Source organism: Gobio gobio (assembly GCF_949357685.1).
Source record: "Gobio gobio genome assembly, chromosome: 19".
NCBI classification, from domain to species: Eukaryota; Metazoa; Chordata; class Actinopteri; order Cypriniformes; family Gobionidae; genus Gobio; species Gobio gobio.
The window spans coordinates 41,996,138-42,017,716 of NC_137112.1; the positions used below are offsets into that span (position 1 = coordinate 41,996,138).

Genomic DNA, 21,579 nt, shown 5'->3' on the forward strand with positions numbered 1-21,579 from the left:
CTGTAATTATAAATATCTATATGCACTACCATTTCAAAGTTTGGTGTGTTTAAGAATTTTTTTTTTTTTTAAGAAAGGTATACTTTTATTCAGCAAAGATGCATTAAATTGACCAAAAGTGACAGTAAAAGGCATTTATTTTATTTCAAATAAATTATATTCAAAGAATCCTGAAAACAAGTATCACAATTCCCCCAAAAAATATTAAGCAACACAACTGTTTTTAAAAGTTAATAACATTAATAAAAAAATAAGCTGCTGAAAATTCACCTTTGCTATCACAGGAAATAATAATTAAAAAAAACATGCGCGCACACACACGCGCATACATACATACACACACATATACGTGTGTATGCATGCATGTATGTGTGTGTGTGTATGCGTATGTGTGTGCGTACAATTAATCAGCAACAGGAAAGTCCCAGGGCGCAGAGCTTACCTTAAAGACCTCCACTTCCTCCAGCACTAGTTCCTCTGTCTGCAGGTCATCTCTGGGCAGGACGATCACCTTCTGCACTGTACCTCTGTCTGTAGGCCAATAGAAAGACAGTCAGATTATTCACCAGCCAACCACATATTAAACTTGCTTTTTCCAAGTGTAGTTCCAAGTTACAACAAAGCACGGCCGTCTTTGACCCAAAAACATTCAGAGTGCCATGATATTCCTCTGACAACTTTCTGTATTTCCCAATCCTTTTGTCTTTGCATCTGACATCCTGATAAAATCACGATTATTATCTTTCGCTGACTTCAGAGACACTCGAGTTGCTCTTTCTTTCCATCTCATCTAACATGCAGACCCTTCCCGTATTCCATCTACCATCCCTTCCTTTTAAAATCCCTCTTTTGTCTTTTGTTTTCACTGTGCACTCATCTTTCAGCTCGGCTGTACTCTGTCAGGCTCCATCTCTACTGTAAAGCTGAGGTTTTCCAGTGGCTGCGCCCTACCGAAACGCTTGTTTGATTTAAGCGTGCCCGTTGCATTCCTCTGTGCACGTCGCTGGAGATTTATTGCAACCGGAGCAATACATCTAACCTGAGCTTTGAATGTAGGCGAGAGCAGCGGCAGCTGAAAGCTAGGGATGTTCCTGTGAGTGCTTGTAGGTGCAATGGGGCACGCAGAGTTGATTTAAAAACCCATTAGCCTCTCAGACGCACAAAGCGAGAAAAGCAGACATAAAGGGATAACCTACAGCATGACGAGACCGCGTACAGAAAGAATAAAGCCAGTCCGACTTTTTAACGTTAAAAGAGAGCTTGAAAAGGAGACGAGAGAAAGAGTTTAGCCGGTTGATGGATTCTCTTACAGTGAGCCTCCAGCCTTAAGATGCTGCAGTCACAGCTTTTATATCAAGAACAGAAAGATGGAAATACGAAACCCTTTTTTGTGTTTGACATCATCTAAGTAAAGTCAGTTTTACCACATAAACTGACTTTTTTTCAGAAAAGTGTCTTAATAAATGTTCCACAGGAAGGTAAGGTGACAGTTACTGTCCCTAAAAAACTCCTATACACTACTATATCAGCGTTATAATGTTAACAAAAAATGGCAAAAATAAAACAAACTAAAATGAAAACATTAAAGCTGCAGTCTGCAAGTTTTCTCTGTTTGAAACATGCAGTTGCAGTTATTTGCGGCGTTATCATCTGTACGCGAGTTGTGCGTCGGCGCGGCTCCTCAGTGCGGGTGAATCTAATGTTTTGAGGAGTTTGTGTGGCTGTCATTCGATCACCGCACCGGTGTGCATACCGTTTTGGAGTAGGCATGTGCCGGTATCAAATTTTCATGTTGCGATTAATTGCTGAAGCTTTTATCAAGGTATACGTTATCATCACGATATTGAAATAAGTTGCAAAAAAATATTGTCATACTATAATGTGTTTTTTTTACTATATTAAATGTGTTATTAAATGATGACATTTATATTTAACTAAGATTAAAACATGCTTTAGAAGTATTTTTCTTTGTCAGTTTGTTAATGAATGAACTAATGTTAAATAATGAAGCCTTATTGTAAAGTGTGTGACTGAACAACAAAGAATCAGAACATATTCAAACAATATCTAGCCCTAAATCTTTAATTAAGTATTTGGTGATGTGATGAGCACCGTAGCAAATACAGAAATCTGAATGGCTGTGTTTAGTAGCGCGAGTCTGTTTTGTGTACGAGGATTACCATGGAAACGGCTGCATTTCTGCTGTTCCGTCAGCGCCCTCTGCTGTCAGAGAGTGAATGTGCACTTTCATTCAGCGCACTCGTTACGCCATGTGCTGCTCATGCACGATGGGTCTGTTTACATAAGTGCACGTTTCTCTTTGACGTGTTGTTCATTTTAAACGGTTGATGGGTAAAGTATTCTTAAAATGCATTCTAAAAATCGAAATAATTCATAATAAATAATAATTCACGGTATTCTGAAGTGCCCACAATAACAATATCGTGCATGGTCATTATTGTGATATATCGTATTACCGTATACCTGCACATGTCTATTTTGGAGTATAACCTAAATAAGAATTTTCACCGGAAAATGTCATCTGAACAAGTAACATGTCTGCCACTTTTGGGAACAAAACATTTAATCGCGCTACCAACGGTGATTAAATCTAACAATCGCTCGTATAACATCAAACCATGCAAACTATTATTATTGTTATACTTTGTTCTCAAATTGTTAATGTAAACAGCATTAGCATTGCGTGACTAAGTGTATTTAGTGTTTATTAGCGTTACCTGTAGTTTTCAGTTTCTGTACAGTCTATTCTTTTGCTTTTGACTACGGTTGAATCTCCAGTTGTCACTGATGGTCATTTAGGCCTTTCTGGATTACAATCCGCCATCAAAATGATGAGTTTAATTACTCCAGCTGCTGTGAGAAAATACTATAATGATCCGCTGAAGAACATGTGGTATACATGCTCCTCACGTGCCTTACTACTACTAGCCGCACTCTTTTTTTTATGTATACAGACGTGAATTTAAATAAAACCGAAATGCTATTAGATGCATACCATTACCTTTATTTTTAAATATAAAGTTTTTAAATAAAATGAAAAAGAAAAGACAAATTGAAAATAATATTAAATGATATTATATGTATATTACATTTTATTGTACAATAACCTACAATAACCCTGTTAAAATGTTTTAACTGATACCAGTTACGGCATTAACTTTATCTTTTAGATATAAGACTTTTAAATAAAATGAGAACTAAACTAAATTGAAAAGACAAACTGAAAATAATATTACAATTAAATACTATATAATAATACTCTGCTATACAATACATCTAATTTGAAGTTATTTACATTTAAGTATGCATATTATATAGCATATAACATGATTAAATATGTAAAAATCGGGGTCGTTTCTAAACTCACCTGTACCCAGGAAGAGCACCTCGTAGTTGCCGTCGGCGGCAGTCACCTGGTCCACAGTGATGGTGGTGAACTCATAGTCCACGTTGGTCCTGACCACCAGGGGGCGCTTGTGCACCGGATACACAGCGTTGTACATGGTGGGATGATTCCGCATGAAGTTGATGACCTCGTCGGGGTAGTCTTTCGTGGACTTCATGTTGGGGGTAAAAGTCCCACCAGGACACTGTGGATGAGGAGGACCAATTTTAGCCAATCAGATCCCTCTACTGTCCTAATGCAGCAGCACTAAAGGCTAACTTTATGCTCTATACCAAATGGTTTAAAAGTCTAAAGCCTAAACCTGTGCTTTCAGCTTGATTTGAAGCTTGTTGAAGTTTGAGCTTGTTGTTTAAACCTTCAACAGCTGGTCTAGATTAATATCACTACACCGAAGTGCCAATAATCCATCTTATTATTAATATTCTGATTCATAAGAGGGTGAAACTCACTGTTCCTGGACGAGGGTAGGGGATTTTTCCAGTATAGGCCACCCACTGATAATTGGGACCTTCTTTGTGGGCAAAAGGTCCATTGAACACCATGCGAATGTCTGCCATGGAGTAGACGCAGACCGCTGAGCCTTTGAATACAGAGCTGGGGGGGGATATGACAATGTTTTTGTTATAAGTTCATAATATATTAGTGATGTTTAGAAGTGAACACGAAAAAAAAACAGAGGCAAATGCCCAAATTGCACATGCCAGTGTTTATTACAGTTCCCAGATGGAGAAAGACCTCGTCTGACACATTCAAACTCACCCCGACACAGAGAAGACCCCATAGATGACTGGATTTTTAATGTCCTGCGTGGGCTGTATGTACACATCCCCTAAAAGACACAAACATAGAACAGGACTGCAGTGAAAAAGCTGGAGGAACACTTTCCTAATATTTGCAGTGCATAAATCAAACGCATTTACTGAATCTTGGGACAAACTTCCTGTGACTCAGAGTTTCTCACTGCATTACACTCAACAGATTGGTTTCTTGTTTCAGCATCTCTTTCAATCTATTATAAATATATTCTCATTCTTAGACCATGTAACAGTTTGAGACTGGATGTGTTATTTGTGTGTAACCTTTCAAAGCAGAGGTTAACAAATGCAAACTTGTATATTGTAACTAAGGTTTATGAGAAATATCTATGTGGAAACCCTCTAAGATTATTAGCTACACCAGTGTTTTGAATGATTTATTTTTATATTTTCAGTTGTCATTTTAATTTTAGTAATTTTGTTCCAGTAAATGAGTTGAAAGACTTTCAAAATTTCATGTCATCATTATGATGAAACTTGCCGAGTCGGCTTGCATAAACACTTATGAGTGTAGTGTGTAGGGGAATAAGTGAGTGATAGAGGATAGCAAAGCATATGATTCCTATTGCCACACACACACACACACACACATCCTGCCAACCTTTATACAGTATCTGAGTGTACAGTAGATGTATGTATAGTGCAGGTGAAGCATCTTGTGTGTATGGATCAAAGGTATCATAAGACTCATTCACACCGCTATAAACTCATGATCAAACAAATGCAAAAAAGTATGACAGTTGTGGTGTAGTGGTTAATGCACATGTTCCACACACATTGAGGTGCTTATGCCGTAAATGCAGGTTCAAATTAAGCCTGCAACATGTCCCGGCCCCTTATTTTTCTTATGCTTTCAACTAATAACACCTTTAAGACTCTCATGCCTGTGCCAATGCATTTGGCGACTCGAGGCAAATTTCCTCCCCCTTCCTCCTTCACAACAGGAGAGATGCAGTTAATGGCGTATATCTAAGGATCCTCAACAGGGATGAAAACGCATGCTTTTAAAATGACACGTCTTTACAGCATTTTTTTAACAAACAATTGGACATCTGGGACGAATTTGAACAGTTGGAAGACGTTAAGGATTTGGCAAACTCCCATAATCTCCTAAACGCAAAGCCCGAGTCACATGAGAAGCTGTATAGAATCCACGTAAAGATCTACACAATGACTTTCCCCGAGTCTGAGAAAATCAATTATGATGAATAATGATGACAATATAGATTAATTTGTGCATAATAAGACCAGAAATATTTATTAAGAAGGTACACTACTGTTCAAAAGCTTGGGATCAGATGTTTGTTTTTTTCGTTGTTGAAAGAAATGAACACTTCTATTCAGCAAGGATGCATTTAATTGATCAAAAGTGATAGAAATATTTTGTAACATTATAAATGTCTTTACGGTTTCAAATAAATGCTGCTCTTTTTATCTTTATATTTTATACTTTTTATACTTTATATCCATCTCACTACAGTGGTTCTATAATAACTTTATGAAGCGACAAGAATAGTTTTTGTGCGCAAAAAAAAAAAAAAAGACTTTATTCTACAGGTGCTTGTCTTCCGTCTAGGCCTCAGCCGTGAACTCACGAAGCACCACGACGCATGCATGAGAATATGACGTAGAGCTTGCAAAGCTCCTCGATTCTGGGTCATATGTCAGAACACCGGCTCTATTCTCGCGCATGCGTCGTGGTTCTTCGTGAGTTCACGTCTGACGCCTAGACAGAAGACAAGCACCTGTAGAATAAAGTAGTTTTTTTTTTTTTTTTGCGCACAAAAACTATTCTTGTCGCTTCATAAAGTTATTGTAGAACCACTGTAGTGAGATGGACTTTGTAACGACGTCTTTAGTACCTTTTATGGGTCTTGTGAGTGCAAGTTACATTGCTGTCAATGGAGGCCTTTGTGAGCCATCGGATTTCAACTAAAATATCTTCATTTGTGTTCCGAAGATGAACGGAGGTCTGACGGGTGTCGAACGACATGAGGGGAAAGTAATTAATGACAGAATTTTCATTTTTGGGGGAACTAACCCTTTAAGCAGCACAACTGTTTTGCACATTGATAATAATAAGAACTGTTTCTTGAGCAGCAAATCAGCATTTTAGAAAGATTTCTGAAGGATCATGTGACACTGAAGATGATGCTATAAATTCAGCTTTGACCTCACAGGAATAAATAACATTTTTAAAATATATTAAAGTCCACCTGTGGTCAATAATTTAACCCTTAAAACTCATCTTTGATCTCCAAAAGGCCATATTTAAAAAAAATTCTTCCTGACTTAAAATAGCTTGAGAGGTTCTATGAATATGCAAATTAGCCCTGCCTCCACTCACTCGCACCAGCACAGAGACCCACACGTTGAGGGGGACTTTAAAATATAAATCAGTTTATTTTTAAATTGTAATAATAATTTCACAATATTATGTTTTTAGCAAATAGATGCATTCTTAGTGAGCATAAGGGATTTCTTTTAAAAACATTTGACCAACCCTTAACCTTTGGACTGTAGTGAATATATTAGTAATTTCCATATAATATATAAGTGTGATTATAAACATGGCACAGTACTTAAGCACAGCGCTCTCTCTACTCTAATAAAAGCTTAATCCTGTTCATTAGTAGACTGTCACAACTCACAATGGACTACAGCTTTACTGCCATATTAAAAATGCCTGAACATCCCTCCTTCAACACACATCTAAATCCACCTCTGCATGAGCCTGTGTAAACATCCTCCCCACTAATAAAGAGCCAAACGTGTTTATAAGTGTTGAGCGGCTGTGTGCGGGAGCGCAGATCTGCTTTTTTAATGCGAGCAACAGCAATAAATTCCAGCATGATCACAACCCACCGTTTCCCAACATCACTGGGGCCAATTAGTCTGGAAATTACTAGAAGTGCGAGAGAGAGACCCTTAGTGGACCCAGTATTTCTTTCGGTCCACCTGATCCGTCCACAGGGCATGCCCTTCTCTCTGGACGTCATCCAAACTCTCTTCAAGTCTCTCCGCAGCTCATGGCACATCTCCCACACCTTCAGCCTTCTCAAAAGAGCCTTTTGTTCAGAGAAAGAGGGGTGGATTTCTGTAACACCGCTCCCAATAAGCCATTATCCATCTCGGCATATGGACTAGGAGGGAATCTGGTGCCATATGGCGGGAGGGGTGAGGTACGTCACCTGGCGCGGTGTAAATGCAGACCTGGAGGCCCACATTAGGGGATCCAGGATGTTGTGGGTGGACGGAGGGCTTGCATGTGGTTTTGTAGTAGGGTGTGGGCGACATTGGACAGGGCCACTGAAACCTGACTAACCAGGAGAGGATCTTTCTCATTCACACACTGCTAAAGTGATCCCTTACTGGCCTGCGGCCAACACAAACCACTTTAAGAGCCGAGATGGGGCCTTTCCACTGACGACTTTATCTGGTGGAGATGAGACGGAAATGGAGACTTACTGAGCTCGTCGAAATGCGTTTCAATCCCATCAGCTCCCGGGACTGAGCAGATGAGACGGGCTTTCAGGAAGGTGCTCCACTTGTTGACCAGGCAGCAGTGACCGCCGTCATCGTTCTGTAAACACACACACACGGTTTGAGCCGAAATCAAAGAGAGGAGAAATAGCTGTATTTAATTCATGGCAAGCCCCTCCGCAGCGGGAGCGAGAGGAACAAACAGCCAGGAAAAGTTAGCTGTGAGAAGACAAGATTGCAAATAGTGTCTCGTCTTATTCACAAAACACACCCATCTGGTCTGATGGCCGGCCAAATTTTAGGAAGAGGTGGTTGAGGAATCCTGATTTATCATCCGACTTCAAATCACAACCTATTCATTTGGGAGGTATATATGAAGGGATAGTTCACCCAAAAATGTAAATGCTGTCCTTATTTATTCATTGTGTCATACCAAACTGGTTTCACTTACTTCCATGTAATACAAAACAATTTTCCATACAGTAATACAACAAGTGAAGCCCCTTCCAGTGGAAAGGGATTGGTGCTTTCAAGCTTCAAAAAGGACACAAAAACAACAGAAAAGCATCATTAAACTAGTCTGTAAACTACCTATGTGAACAGAAAAGATAAATTGAAGTTAATACATTTCTTAAGATAAATTCTAAGATGCTCATGAGAATGTTAAAGGGATAGTTCACCCAAAAATGAATAGGAGAACTATCCCTTTAACAGACAGTTGATGGTAGCCATTGACTTCCACAGTTTTTTTTCTACTATGGAAGTCAATGGCTACCATCAACTGTCTGCTTACCAACTTTCTTCAAAATATCATCTATTGTGTTCGACAGAAGAAAGAAACCCATCCAGGTTTGAACAATTTGAGGGTGAGTAAATAATGACAATTTTCATTTTTGGGTGAACTATCCCTTTAAGAACAGTTCTTAAGTCCTCAAATATTTTCTTAAGAACCTTTTATTTTTTTTCTTAAGAACAAAATGACAATCTTTGATGTTATCTGAGTGTATGATAGGTCTTGTCGAAGACTCGCTGATCAGCTGAATAAAAAAGGTTTCAAAATCAATTGCGCTACCTGCAGATTACCATATTATCCATAATAAATGTGCACACATTTAATTTCAAAATAATGTTGCAACGGGCTCGACTGAAGCTAATACATTTATAAAAAAAAAATATTTCGGGGATTTAAAAACAAGTTGGAGGTTTTGGAAATTTACGATTATATAATTTTAAGAACATTCTTTTTAGGAATTAATATTCTTAAGTTTAGCCTTTTAGAACATTCTTAAGAAATGTTTCTGGGAGTAATAAATATTCTGTCAAAAAATTGCTTCATGAATACGGTCCCAGATTAGTGAACAAATCTTTCAGACTGGATTTGTGAACTGGTTCAATTATTCACTGAAAAGATCTGACCCAAAAGAACAATTCATAGAATAATTTTCATTTTTGGTGAACTATCCCTTAAACAGATGCAGCAAAATGAGTTGTTTGCAACAAACCTTATACATGATATGAATGGTAACACCTCAGGCTCTTTCTGCAGGTTTCATCTTTTATCGCATGACTCATTGTTATTAATAAAAGCTAAAGATTTTTGTGAGAGGGTGGATGGTGACCAGATGGGTTCAGATGCGAGATGCAGAATGGCTGATTCTCCGGAGTGTGATCCATAAAGCCCTGAGTGCAGGGGTGTGTTTGCATGCTAGGTCACCACATGACCCCGACTCATAAACAAAGACCTGGGGGGCCGCATGACAGAGACCACGCACTCTTATAAACACACCCGTAAACACAAAACAGAAAGCGGATAAACACAAAAACTCACCCACACAAACACACATGTAATGTCATATGCCACCATGTGGTTCCACATGTGAAACAGCTCAATGAACAGATGCATATTAAAATACACACGCACAAATCCATTTGTGAAGACACTCACAAAAAAAACGTTTGTATACAGACTAACATTCAACATTTTAGGATCAGAAAGATTTTTTTTTTGTAATTACTACTTTTATTAAACTAGGAAGCTTTAAATGATCAAAAGATATGTTATGAAATATTTCCCATTTAAATAAATGCTGTTCTTTTTACATTTCTATTTATCATAGAATTCATAAAAATATTAAGCAGCACTGCTTTCAAAATTGGTAATAAACAGAAATGTTTCTCGAGCAGGAAAGAATGATTGATTAGAATGATTTCTGAAGGATCATGTGACACTGAAGACTAGAATAATGATGCTGAAAACTCAGCTTTGATCACAGGAATAAATTGTATTTTTACAGTTGTAATAACACTTCACAATATTACTATTTTTACTGTATTTTTGATCAAATAAATGCAGCCTTGTTTAGTATGAGAGATTCCTTTCAAAATCTTACTAGAAACGTCAATCATAAAGCTTCAAAAGACTTCTATATTGCACATTTACAGTCATACGTCATTTTGGAACTTTTATTGTATTAAATAGCAGGCTGGACATTCTGCAAAACATCTTTTGAGTTCCACAGAAGAAAAAATAACTTCTCGAAACCCTTTACAGATTTATTTAGCCATTTCTAAGCTTAAACTGCATAAATTATTTGGCGCATTTATGTGGGTTTTGTACAGTTTAGCCATGTTTTTGAGGAACTTTTCATAATTTATCCCTCCCAAGTACAGCTAAACAAGAACACACCCACAAGCTTACATTAAGCCCAAGAAGATGCACCACAAACCCCTGTGTTTACCCCTGTGGCTCGAGTCTGCCGCTCCATGTTTGTTTTCGTTGCCCTGCTCAATTTGCAGTTGTGGTCTGGCACTATTTTCATTAAGAACTTGCGGTTAAGCTCCATGCTTAGGACAGATAGCTGTGGTGCTAGTGAATTTGCAATCTTTTCCATAGCGCTCACTGGTAAAGAAACTCTGTCATGCTCAGAATGGCTGACCTGACAGGTCAAAAAGTCACAGGTTCAAGGGTCACATGGATAGAGAGACGTATTGTAAGCATGGGGGTCAAATATGTGTGGATTTCGGCACGTCAGCGGCAAGCAAACAGAAATGCCACAGTCAAGTATCCACAAACCACAGCTTGCTCGCTCTCGGCTGTAGTTGGAATCTCTTCCAGAAATGCTGGACGGTATGGAATGTCTCAAACTTTGGGTCGTATTCATCAAATCATATTCTAGGTCAGAGATTTAAGCTCACCAGGCAGATTCGGCCGATGCGTGACTGTGATTTGGGGCTCTGGCCCATCTCGGAAGACTTCTCACGGAAGAAAAAGTAGAGTTTGTCATCGTTTTTCTCATTGCTGTCAGGGATAAGGTGCACTCGGACAAATGAGGGGTCTAAGAAACAGAGAGAGGGAGAGAAAATTTAACATGCAATGCCATTTTACAATTTGCACGATTAAATCAGCCTACATGGAATCATTAGGATTATTTAAGGGAATAAGAATACCAACCAACAAACAAATTTTCTTATGCATGGATTCTGAATAATACGACAGCCGGATAGATAGAGATGGAAGGATGGATGGATACGTATGGACAGATGGATGGAGACGGAAGGATGGATAGATAGAAACGGAAGGATGGAGGGACGGATAGAAAGAGACGGAAAGACAGATGATGGATGGATGGATGGAAATAGAGAAGGATGGATGGATAGATAGATAGAGACAGAAGGATGGATGGATAGATAGATAGAGACAGAAGGATGAATGGATGGATGGATAGATAGATAGAGACGGAAGGATGAATGGATGGATGGATAGATAGATAGAGACAGAAGGATGAATGGATGGATGGATAGATAGAGACGGAAGGATGAATGGATGGATGGCTAGATAGAGACGGAAGGATGAATGGATGGATGGATTGATAGAGACGGAATGTTGGATGGATGGATAGATAGATAGATAGAAAGATAGAGCCAGAAGGATGATAGATAGAGACGGAAGGATGGATGGATGATAGAGACGGAAGGATGAATGGATGGATGACAGAAGGATGATAGATAGAGACGGAAGGATGAATGGATGGATGATAGAGACGGAAGGATGAATGGATGGATGGATTGATAGAGACGGAATGTTGGATGGATGGATAGATAGATAGATAGAAAGATAGAGACAGACAGATAGATAGATAGAGCCAGAAGGATGATAGATAGAGACGGAAGGATGGATGGATGATAGAGACGGAAGGATGAATGGATGGATGACAGAAGGATGATAGATAGAGACGGAAGGATGAATGGATGGATGATAGAGACGGAAGGATGGATGGATAGAGACGGAAGGTTGGATGGATAGAAAGATAGAGACAGACAGACAGACAGACAGACAGACAGACAGACAGACAGACAGACAGACAGATAGATAGATAGATAGATAGATAGATAGATAGATAGATAGATAGATAGATAGATAGATAGATAGATAGATAGATAGATAGATAGATAGATAGATAGATAGATAGATAGATAGATAGATAGATAGATAGATAGATACGGAAGGATGATAGATGAGACGGAAGGATGAATGGATGGATGGATAGATCGATGATAGATAGATAGATAGATAGAGATGGAAGGATGGTAGATAGAGACGGAAGGATGAATGGATGGATGGATAGATCGATGATAGATAGATAGATAGATAGAGATGGATGGATGGATGATAGAGACGGAAGGATGAATAAATGGATAGAGACAGAAGGATGAATAAATGGATAGAGACGGAAGGATGAATGGATAGATAGATAGATAGATAGATAGATAGATAGATAGATAGATAGATAGATAGATAGATAGATAGAAGGATGGAAGGATGGATGGATAGATAGAGATGGAAGGATAGATGGATAGAGATGGATGGACAGACAGACAACTACTCATATCCTCTTATTTACCATTCAGCCATCTTGAGTTGTATTGGTCGGTGCGCATGATCGCATTTTTCCCTAAAGTTCGGAAAATAGCAGAGTCTGTTCCCATGAAGTCGATATACACCCCAGCATACAGTTCTCCATCTAAAACACACAGAAACAGAGAGATAAAAAGAGAAAGCCGTAAGAATCTGCAAATGTAAAAGAATGATACATTTGATTTATGAGCTTTTATGCTGTTTATGTCAGTCACACCCAAAATCTTTCAACATCAGTGCCAAGAGATCCATCAGGGCTCAGATAAAGAGCTTTCAACTGTTCAAATGTTCAACTTGCAGTGACCTTGCAGGTACAGTCAACCAAAATAAAACATTATTAATAATAATAAACGAATTATGCGTATGTTAACAATGACACTAGCACTGTACCAATGATATAAAGCTTGGCTTGATGGCAACTGCCATCTTACATTATACACTGCACAAGATTGATGCCCACTGGCTCTCACATGCGGTCATTATGCATGTGCATGTGAGGGGTTATTATTGCCTCTGGAGGAATTTGTTCCTTGTTATTCCTAGTTAAGTAGTGTGGAGGTCAAGTGTGTGTGTGTGGGTGTGTGGAACCCAGTTGCAGGCCACTTTAGCAGGTGTCTCAGCGTGTAGTTGGCAGAGGCCATGGCTGTTAAGGAGGGGCCGCAGAACCATGGCCAGGCGGAGCTCTGTCGCGGCTCTCATGATTCATTCCTTCTCTGAGGAATCCAGAACACAGAGCCTGCCCGTTTTTGCCCACACTTGCTTCAGTTGCCCACAATTCGGTTGTAGAGGAAACGGGCTGGATGTAGAATGAGTTTGTTGACCGTCTATTTGCTCCGCCTGCCGGCGGTTTTTCCAAAGGCGGATCACAACTGTTGATTCTAAGGGGAAGTCTAGGTGCCAACCTGTCAGAACGTCTTGTAAATGCAACCAAACAACTCTAATATATGAGGTGATGGTTAAATACGACCAGACAGGCAAGCACTAAAGCGTTCTTTCAGGACTGGCATGCCAAATTGTTTGCAAAAGCTTCCTTGTCATGTTTGTTTGTGGGTTTTAAGGTCGTACCTCGTGTAAGCCGGTGATAAATTGTTTTACTGGCTTAGCTAAGTGGTTTTGCTAGCTGTGGGCTTTGCTAAGCTCTGCTGATTAGATGGTTTAGCCAGTTGTTTTCCTAGTCAAGAGTTTTGCTGAATTACCTGCTGTGTAAGTCCTGCTAAATTGGGGTTTTGTGCTGTTGTTTGGTCTTGGCTGATGACGCGCTAGTTTGGGGATGGTTTAGTCAGGGGGGAAAAAACCTAATATACAACACATGTAAAACTATTTTGTCAGAAAACACTACAGATTTCCACACCCTAACAAACTAAAATTGCTTAAGGAAAAAATTCTTTAACATACTTTATACAAATACACAGATGCTTTGCTAACGTGATTATTTTCAGGTTGCTATCTATGCATATTTTATTAAGGAAAAGACTGTTTAAAATTTTCACGAAGACGACTTTATGCTTATGCAAACCAATGAATGCAACACATACTTGAAATGACAAGTGAAATTAAGCTTATTTAGCTAGCAGCATCTACGCAAAACAACTTGTATATACAAATTGCAATTTGTTAAAAACTGTGATTGAGATTTAAAAGAAATAAAAAAAACTTCACGTTTTCGGTGCTTATTTGAAGGGCAGCACAATTTAGTCAAAAATTATGACTATCAATATGACTATACAATTTACTTATTATTAGTGCTAAAATAATCCAAAATAAAAGTTTATTTTACATAATATATGTTTGTGTACAGTGTATAATTATGTATGCATGCATGTATGTATATATACATACATAAATACATGCATGCATACATACATACGTGTGTATATAAATCTTTTTTTTCTTAAATATGTACATGCATGTGTGTGTATTTAGGTCACTTATATATAACGCATTTTTCTTAAATTTAAGAAAAATGTGTTTATAAGTGGCCTAAATACGGTGGCCCAGTAGTGCACAACACAACGAAATTTAAAAAGCATACATAAGTTCACAACACAACAAAATAAATCCACAACACAATGGAATGAAACCACAACACAACGAAATCAAGCCACAACACAAAGAAAAATCCACAACACAACGAAATCAAGCCACAACACAACGAAAAATACACAACACAACGAAATCAAGCCACAACCCAACGAAAAATCCACAACACAACAAAATAGCCAAAACACAACGAAAATGCTCCCAACCACTCGGGGGCACTCGGAGCGCTGTAAAGTTGCCACTGTTCTATAGAGTCGGCAATCTTACAAAGAAATCAATACCACAATTAGTTTTAACAGCATGTAGGCTAACCATTGTTTATCTATATGAAATATTAATTTAAAATCACATCACCTACATGCATTATAGCTGCATATTTATGCTCGAGAATGCTTTGACCCGATACCACGGCGCTAAGGGAACGTCTGCCAATTCCACCAATTGGTTGAAATGTATAGTTTGTATGAATTAAAATGACTTTTAACATTTAAAAACAGACATGTTAAAATTCCACCGCTTGATTGTATTGGTAAAATTGACTTAATAATGCACAACACAACATTGGAATTTGAAAATAAAAAAAAAAGTTAATTTAATTCATACAAATTATTTAAACTTGGTGGAATTGGCAGACGCTCCCTTAGCGGCGAGGCAGCGGGTCAAACCGTTCTCGTGTATAAATATGCAGCTATTATGCACGTAAGTGATTTTTAATTGATATTTCATGTCGATATACAACTGCACACTTAAAACTGATCGTAGTGTTTAAATATTTGTAAGATTGGCGAATCTATATAGAACAATGCAAGGAAAACTAACTTTACCGCACTCCGAGAGTCCCCTAGTGGTCGGGAGCATTTCCGTTGTGTTGTGGCTATTTCGTTGTGTTGTGGACTTTTCGTTGTGTTGTGGACTTTTCGTTGTGTTGTGGCTTGATTTCGTTGTGTTGTGGATTTTTCTTTGTGTTGCGGCTTGACTTCGTTGTGTTGTGTCTTGATTTCGTTGTGTTGTGGTTTCATTCCGTTGTGTTGTGGATTTATTTCGTTGTGTTGTGAACTTATGTATGCTTTTTAAATTTCGTTGTGTTGTGCACTACTGGGCCACCGTACCTAAATACACACACATGCATGTACATATTTAAAAAAAATGTACACACACACACATATATCCAAACTATATTGTGTGTGTGTGTGTGTGTGTGTATACACATACATACACACAAATATACACACATATGTAAACACAAACTTTTATTTTGCATGCGATTAAAAATCACGATTAATCAATTTGACAGCACTAATTATTATTATTATTATTAGACATTGAAAACACCAGATCATGAGCTGCTCACGTGTAAAAGACGCGCTTCACTCTGAAACATGCAGAGCATACATTAGATTAAATCACAGATTTTGCAATTTGATAAACACTATAAACTATACAATTTTATTTCGCTTAATAGTGCAGCTCTATCTTTATGTTTCACACCTAGTATAATATGTAGGAGCCGAATAAAATAAGGCCGTCTTTTCCTCAACATTATCCCATTTCTCTGTGAATATGGAACATATCTAAAATGTGAAAGGCTTTTTCCCCTCAAGCACTATTCTGAAATGACCCGTTACCAATGATCTATAAACCGTTGAGTTTGGTAGTGCATGAAGAGTCGCAGTGAGAAGCATCGTTAGAGGGCTTGTTAAAACAGCCCGTGCACTTCATTGATTCACATGTTTCAATATAAACAGCTTTCACTGCCATCTGAGTTCTCCATTAAGAGTTACTCAGAAATTGCTTTGGACATTTCCAATAAAACAACCAATAATGCCATGGTTTCTCCATTTAATTTTCATTCAGTTCATTCATTCCAAAAAATTTACTTTCTCATGGGAAAATGTTGTGTCACTTAATGGAATGCAAGAAAAAAGAACAATGCTTAGGAACAAGTTGCATTATTAGGGCAATAGTTGAGCAATAACTCATTGAAAAACACGAGTTGCTCTGATTAGTCATTAAAATGAGAGAAAATGTTCGCAAGAATACAAGATGGCGTTTTTTGGAGCAGGACACTGCACGTTCACACCCAACAAATATATTTTCCACCATTTTGAAGGGACTTACTAATCAAAGTGGAGACGCTGTTCAGTTTTGGATCATATGGGCACTTTCCCTTCCCAGAATCCTCCTTGCCGGGCTCCAAATGGAAGACGTATTCCTGAAAGGGAAATTGAAAGCAAAAATTAGCTCTCTCTCTCTCACTGTCGATAATTCAGAAAAAAAAACACTCTGTAGTCTTTGCATGTGTCCTCATATCCCTATAAAACATGACATGGACTAGTGAAAACAACAGGGTTAGGCATGTGACGAAAAACACTGATGCACAACAGTACAAGAGAAAAGCAATGATGCAAAATGAACTAATCTCAGAGTTGGATCTCTGAATATAATGTGCAGATATAAAGTTTCTCTATCCAAACTTCTCCTCTCGTCCATAGCCTGCAACACCTGTCTAATCCTGCACCGTGAGCGTGGCGGAATGGCTTACTGACACCGGCCCATCCCAGCATCCCTCGGGCATGATATAGAAACACTGACTGACAGGTATTTGGATGTGCGATTTAGGAATTGCCACGAGCGTGTGCTGACATGCCCCGAAGACTCGCCATGAGCCGGATCCTTAGCTTTCTAACCCGAGATTTTCCTCTACAGTCACAGGAGGAGACGGAGGAGTGGAAGACATTTCTAATCTTATCTATCAACATTCATTTAAAGGAGAGCGGAAAGGCTGTCAAAATATTCAGTACTGTCCAGCATTAACAGATTCCCTTTCACCCGTTATTAAAATCAACACTGCAGATTAGAAACAACCTGGCACTGGCAGCTCCTGCGGGTTGAAGTGCCTTAAATTAGAAATGTTGGTGTGTAAAATTTGCATCAGACACCTATGCTCTTCTGTTTCACAGAGGTGTGGGGCATTGAATGGAAATTATAGTGTGCTACAAAATATTTTGCAACAAACTTCTGTGAGAATGCCTCATTTAAATTCATGCCAATTTCTTGTACTTGTTTCTCCAATCTCACCATGTTGTTATTATTATAAACATGTATATGCATTATATGGTTATGTACAGGTCACAAAAGGGTCAAGCGCTTCTTCCTGTGATGTGAAATGTAGGACGGCTGAAGTATTTGAGTAATGTTTAGCTGTGTAGGTCTATTATTTCCTCTGCTTCTTTGTGTTTGCTCTGGATCAACTGCCTGAAAGTAAGTGTGTGTGTTTAGCATTCACTCCTGCAGAGACACTGAGGTAAAGTTATGTATTGCAAGTTAGTTATTCATAAAGAAATTGCAATAGTAACAGAGAAAAAACTTGAGTTGCGAAATATCTTACAAATTAACTTCAGAAGCTAGGGTTTGTGGGGAGAACTACAAAGACAGACACATTTAACAAGCTAAGACACTACAGAAGAACAGAAATGAAACAAAGATCAGCCAATAGTATTAAGACACTCTAAAACTAAAATAAAAAGTGACTTTAAATGCACAAAAAATAAGACATGAACCACAGAACAAAGCTTTAAAAACATGTTAGAAACACATGAAAAAGAGTCAACAACAAAAAAGTAAAAAACTCCAGACATCAGACACAGATGAGCAAAACAGGAGAAACACAGAGGAACAAAGAGCATGCAGGTTAATGCGTCTTTAGACAGCAGGAGAGCCAGCGGGCTCGCGGCAGACGTCCTGATCCGTGTCCCACCTGTAGTCCTGTCTCATCAAACACGATTTCAGGCTCAGCTGCACGACTAGTTCTTCCTCTGGTCTGGGGCATCTGGAGATGCATGGCCGTCTAAAACACAACATAGTCACGTGATCTATGATGTTACCCACTTACCAAGCATGGTCCCCCCTTTCAGCTTCCCCAAAAAGAAAAAGAGAACATAAGCTCAGCTAGGCACTGAGGTGACCTTTAACCCTCAGAGAAACCATATTCGTTACATGTACGTGTATCTATGAATGCTTTTGCTAGTGAAACAGCAGCTCTGTTCATCCAAGAATGCATTGCAAAGAGCACAAAATACATACACTACCCAATCAAAAGTGTAGGGTCGGTATATAAAGAGGTCGCTTATGCTCATCAAGGCGGCATTCAATAATATAATATAATAATAGTATAAACCAGCCTAAGGTGGTTTAAGTTGTTCAAGTTGGTCCCCCAGTCTGGACTAGCTGGTTAGCAAGCTAAAAAGTATCTAAAACCATCAAAACATTCCAAGCAAGCACCTTAGGCTGGTTTACTGTACACCGTTTTTCAGCATGTCTAAGTTGCTCACTAGGTTGCGGAAGAGAGTTAGTGTGCGAAATATATTAGGCACTAGATATCTTAAAGTGTAAATCAAAACCCGTCTGGGATTGTGGTGTGATGTGTTCGAGTCAAGGGTGTTATCGTAGCGTGCTGCTGTCGAATGGTTTGACCATTATGGGTTGCACAGCTGGCTTTCGGAAACCCCCAAAAATCAACATTTTGAGTCAGCACGTCTACTGCGGCCACATGTGTTTCTTTCAACATACTGTCTTGGGTACAGACTTGGGCTAGCACGCCAAAGACCTGTTGCAGTTGGCCACATCTGGATGTCTTTGGGTTAATGTGTGTCTCTACATGTTAGACGTGATGCGTGTCGTGCTCATTGGCACAGACATGGAGATGTTTGCCTGGCTGGATGCCTTTGTGGACGCAGTCTGTGACCCAGGTTTCCTGTCTAGAAAGAGCAGGGTGTTAAGGGGTATATCACATCACCTCTCAGCTCTTGTACCAACATTCACACGCGGAGGGCATTAAAAGGATGTGTGCCAGTTAAAAATTCCTGGGAAATGTTGAGGCAGGCCATTATGATGGGCAATAGACCTCCAGCACCATACTGAGACGCTATAATGGGAGCTCCCATAGCATAACACCCTACATAATACAGCTCTCGGAATTAAAACTGGGAAGTTATTATAGGACTGATTCTGTCATTATTTACTCACCCTCAATTCCAAACCCATGTGACTTTTTGAAGAGCATCTAATGGAGGTATTTTCCATACAACTACTGACTACAGCTGTTAATCTCCAAATATTACAAAAAATCTGACTGAATCATTGAGTCAGTAAGTTGAAAGACTTTAGATATACAAGGATGGTGCACTCATATTACTTATGAGTGGGAGCGAGTGCAACGGGCAATATGGTGGAAAAGACTCGTGCTTAGGACTGCACATGCGCATTGGCTCTTTCATATGAATTTCAATGCTATTTGAGCATAAAAAACAACATTTACGGGACAGTTCATGTCAGATTGAGTTGCTGATTTGAAATGTGTTATTTAAAAGAGATTCCAGGATTTCCCCTTTCAAATAGATAGGGCTTAGTCTTGGATGCCCAGAAGAGCTGCCCGGGAATGAATATGGCCGTCGAGGGAACAGACTTTCCTTGAAAGGGACGTATGAACAAATCTGTTCACTATTGAATCAGCTATTTCACTTACAAGAATCATCTAAAAATTCTATATTTGTTTTTGAGTTAAATGTTGTTGATTCATTAAACGGTTCATCACTGGTTATCAGTAAACATTGACTTTAAATTCTATCAGTCAGAAAAAAAACAAATTTCGGCTTAACAAACTGGCTTAAGTACTGTACAAGATATGTACAAGTTTGAATTGTCATTTTGGGGTGAATTATCCCTTTAAGAAATGCATAACTATATAGTATTGGTATAGGTGTGATTTTATACACGTGTGTGTGTTAAAAAAACAAAAAAAACAACAAGTCGTAATATAAATGGATTCCCAACTTCTGACTTCTATTAATTTCACTTTAAACGTCCCTGGACCGTCATTAGAGAACAAGTGTTGTGTTTAGAGAGACAAAGTGCTAGCTGTACAAGCAAGGGTCCTAAAAAGGCAAAGAGGGTCCACAGAGTGATGCCTGGCTCGAGCGAAGAAACTCAAGCTCCTCAATTAAAGAGTAAGACTAAACAGGAGAGAGAGTTATAGCGCGCTGGGGAAGGCAGCTGTGAGGGTGAACGCCAGCCAACACCTGGAGGGTTTTTACGTTACACAGGGGGACGGTGAGTGAGAAATCACAGTTGATGGACTGTAAGAGTTGGTAATGGATAGATTTGTGGAGAAATCTGGAATAGGCGTATCTATCTATCTATAAATACCGTAAGAACACCTGTGCCTCACAGGTATCCAGGTGTGCCCGCTATGTTTAAGACACACCTCTCATGCCCTGTTACCCCACTCTCAGAGAGGCTATTTACCATTGGCTTGCGTCCTCTGTTGACATAAGTGCATACTGGGTTGTAGGCGCCCGTCCCGCACACGTACAAGTGCGTCCTGTTCCATGGCTCGATCAGGCGGATGAAATTACCGCACTCGCCCTGAGAGAGGAAACAATCACGGTAACTATTTTCACACATGTCTATGAACAAAAGACCCATTAAGACCGCACATTAAAAAGCCAAATGTGAGTTTAGTGGCTTTTAGCTCACAGCTAAAATGCTAAGAAAATAAACTTTAAGAAGATCTAAACATTTGAAATGTAGTCCTACACTTCTGAGAAAATGGACCAACATTCTGATTACAGTATGCAGAGGCGTTTGGTTACAATGCCAAAGACATATGCTAGAATGCAAACACAGATGCTAATGTTTGACCAACGCATTCAGATATTCGGTTAGCTAGCTATAAATATGCCAGCATTTTAACTGATTTCAAATGTATTACTTCTCAAACGGTTGCTCCACTTTTACTGTAGTAGACCTAAGAGAAAATGGCTGTAGAATACTTTGTAATATGATAGATTATAATAACACTTTATATGATGCAGTTGCGCCATTAAATTTGTTCTGACATG

At 38.9% G+C, this 21,579-nt stretch overlaps 1 protein-coding gene across 2 annotated transcripts in view; it reads right to left on the reverse strand.

Annotated features, from left to right (window-relative positions):
• The window catches only part of sema3fb (sema domain, immunoglobulin domain (Ig), short basic domain, secreted, (semaphorin) 3Fb), a 76,163-nt gene that overhangs the window by 6,779 nt on the left and 47,805 nt on the right, over positions 1-21,579 (reverse strand). The window contains exons 5-14 of one of the 2 annotated variants that reach the window (XM_079844772.1): positions 20,984-21,103; positions 18,438-18,527; positions 16,799-16,892; positions 12,627-12,746; positions 10,921-11,060; positions 7,711-7,825; positions 4,187-4,256; positions 3,877-4,021; positions 3,389-3,611; positions 443-531 (exon numbers count right to left, since the gene is read on the reverse strand). In XM_079844772.1, the coding sequence (XP_079700898.1) occupies positions 443-531; positions 3,389-3,611; positions 3,877-4,021; positions 4,187-4,256; positions 7,711-7,825; positions 10,921-11,060; positions 12,627-12,746; positions 16,799-16,892; positions 18,438-18,527; positions 20,984-21,103 (1,206 nt within the window). The remainder of the gene's footprint in view (positions 1-442; positions 532-3,388; positions 3,612-3,876; positions 4,022-4,186; positions 4,257-7,710; positions 7,826-10,920; positions 11,061-12,626; positions 12,747-16,798; positions 16,893-18,437; positions 18,528-20,983; positions 21,104-21,579) is intronic. The other variant, XM_079844773.1, reaches the window with a different exon arrangement.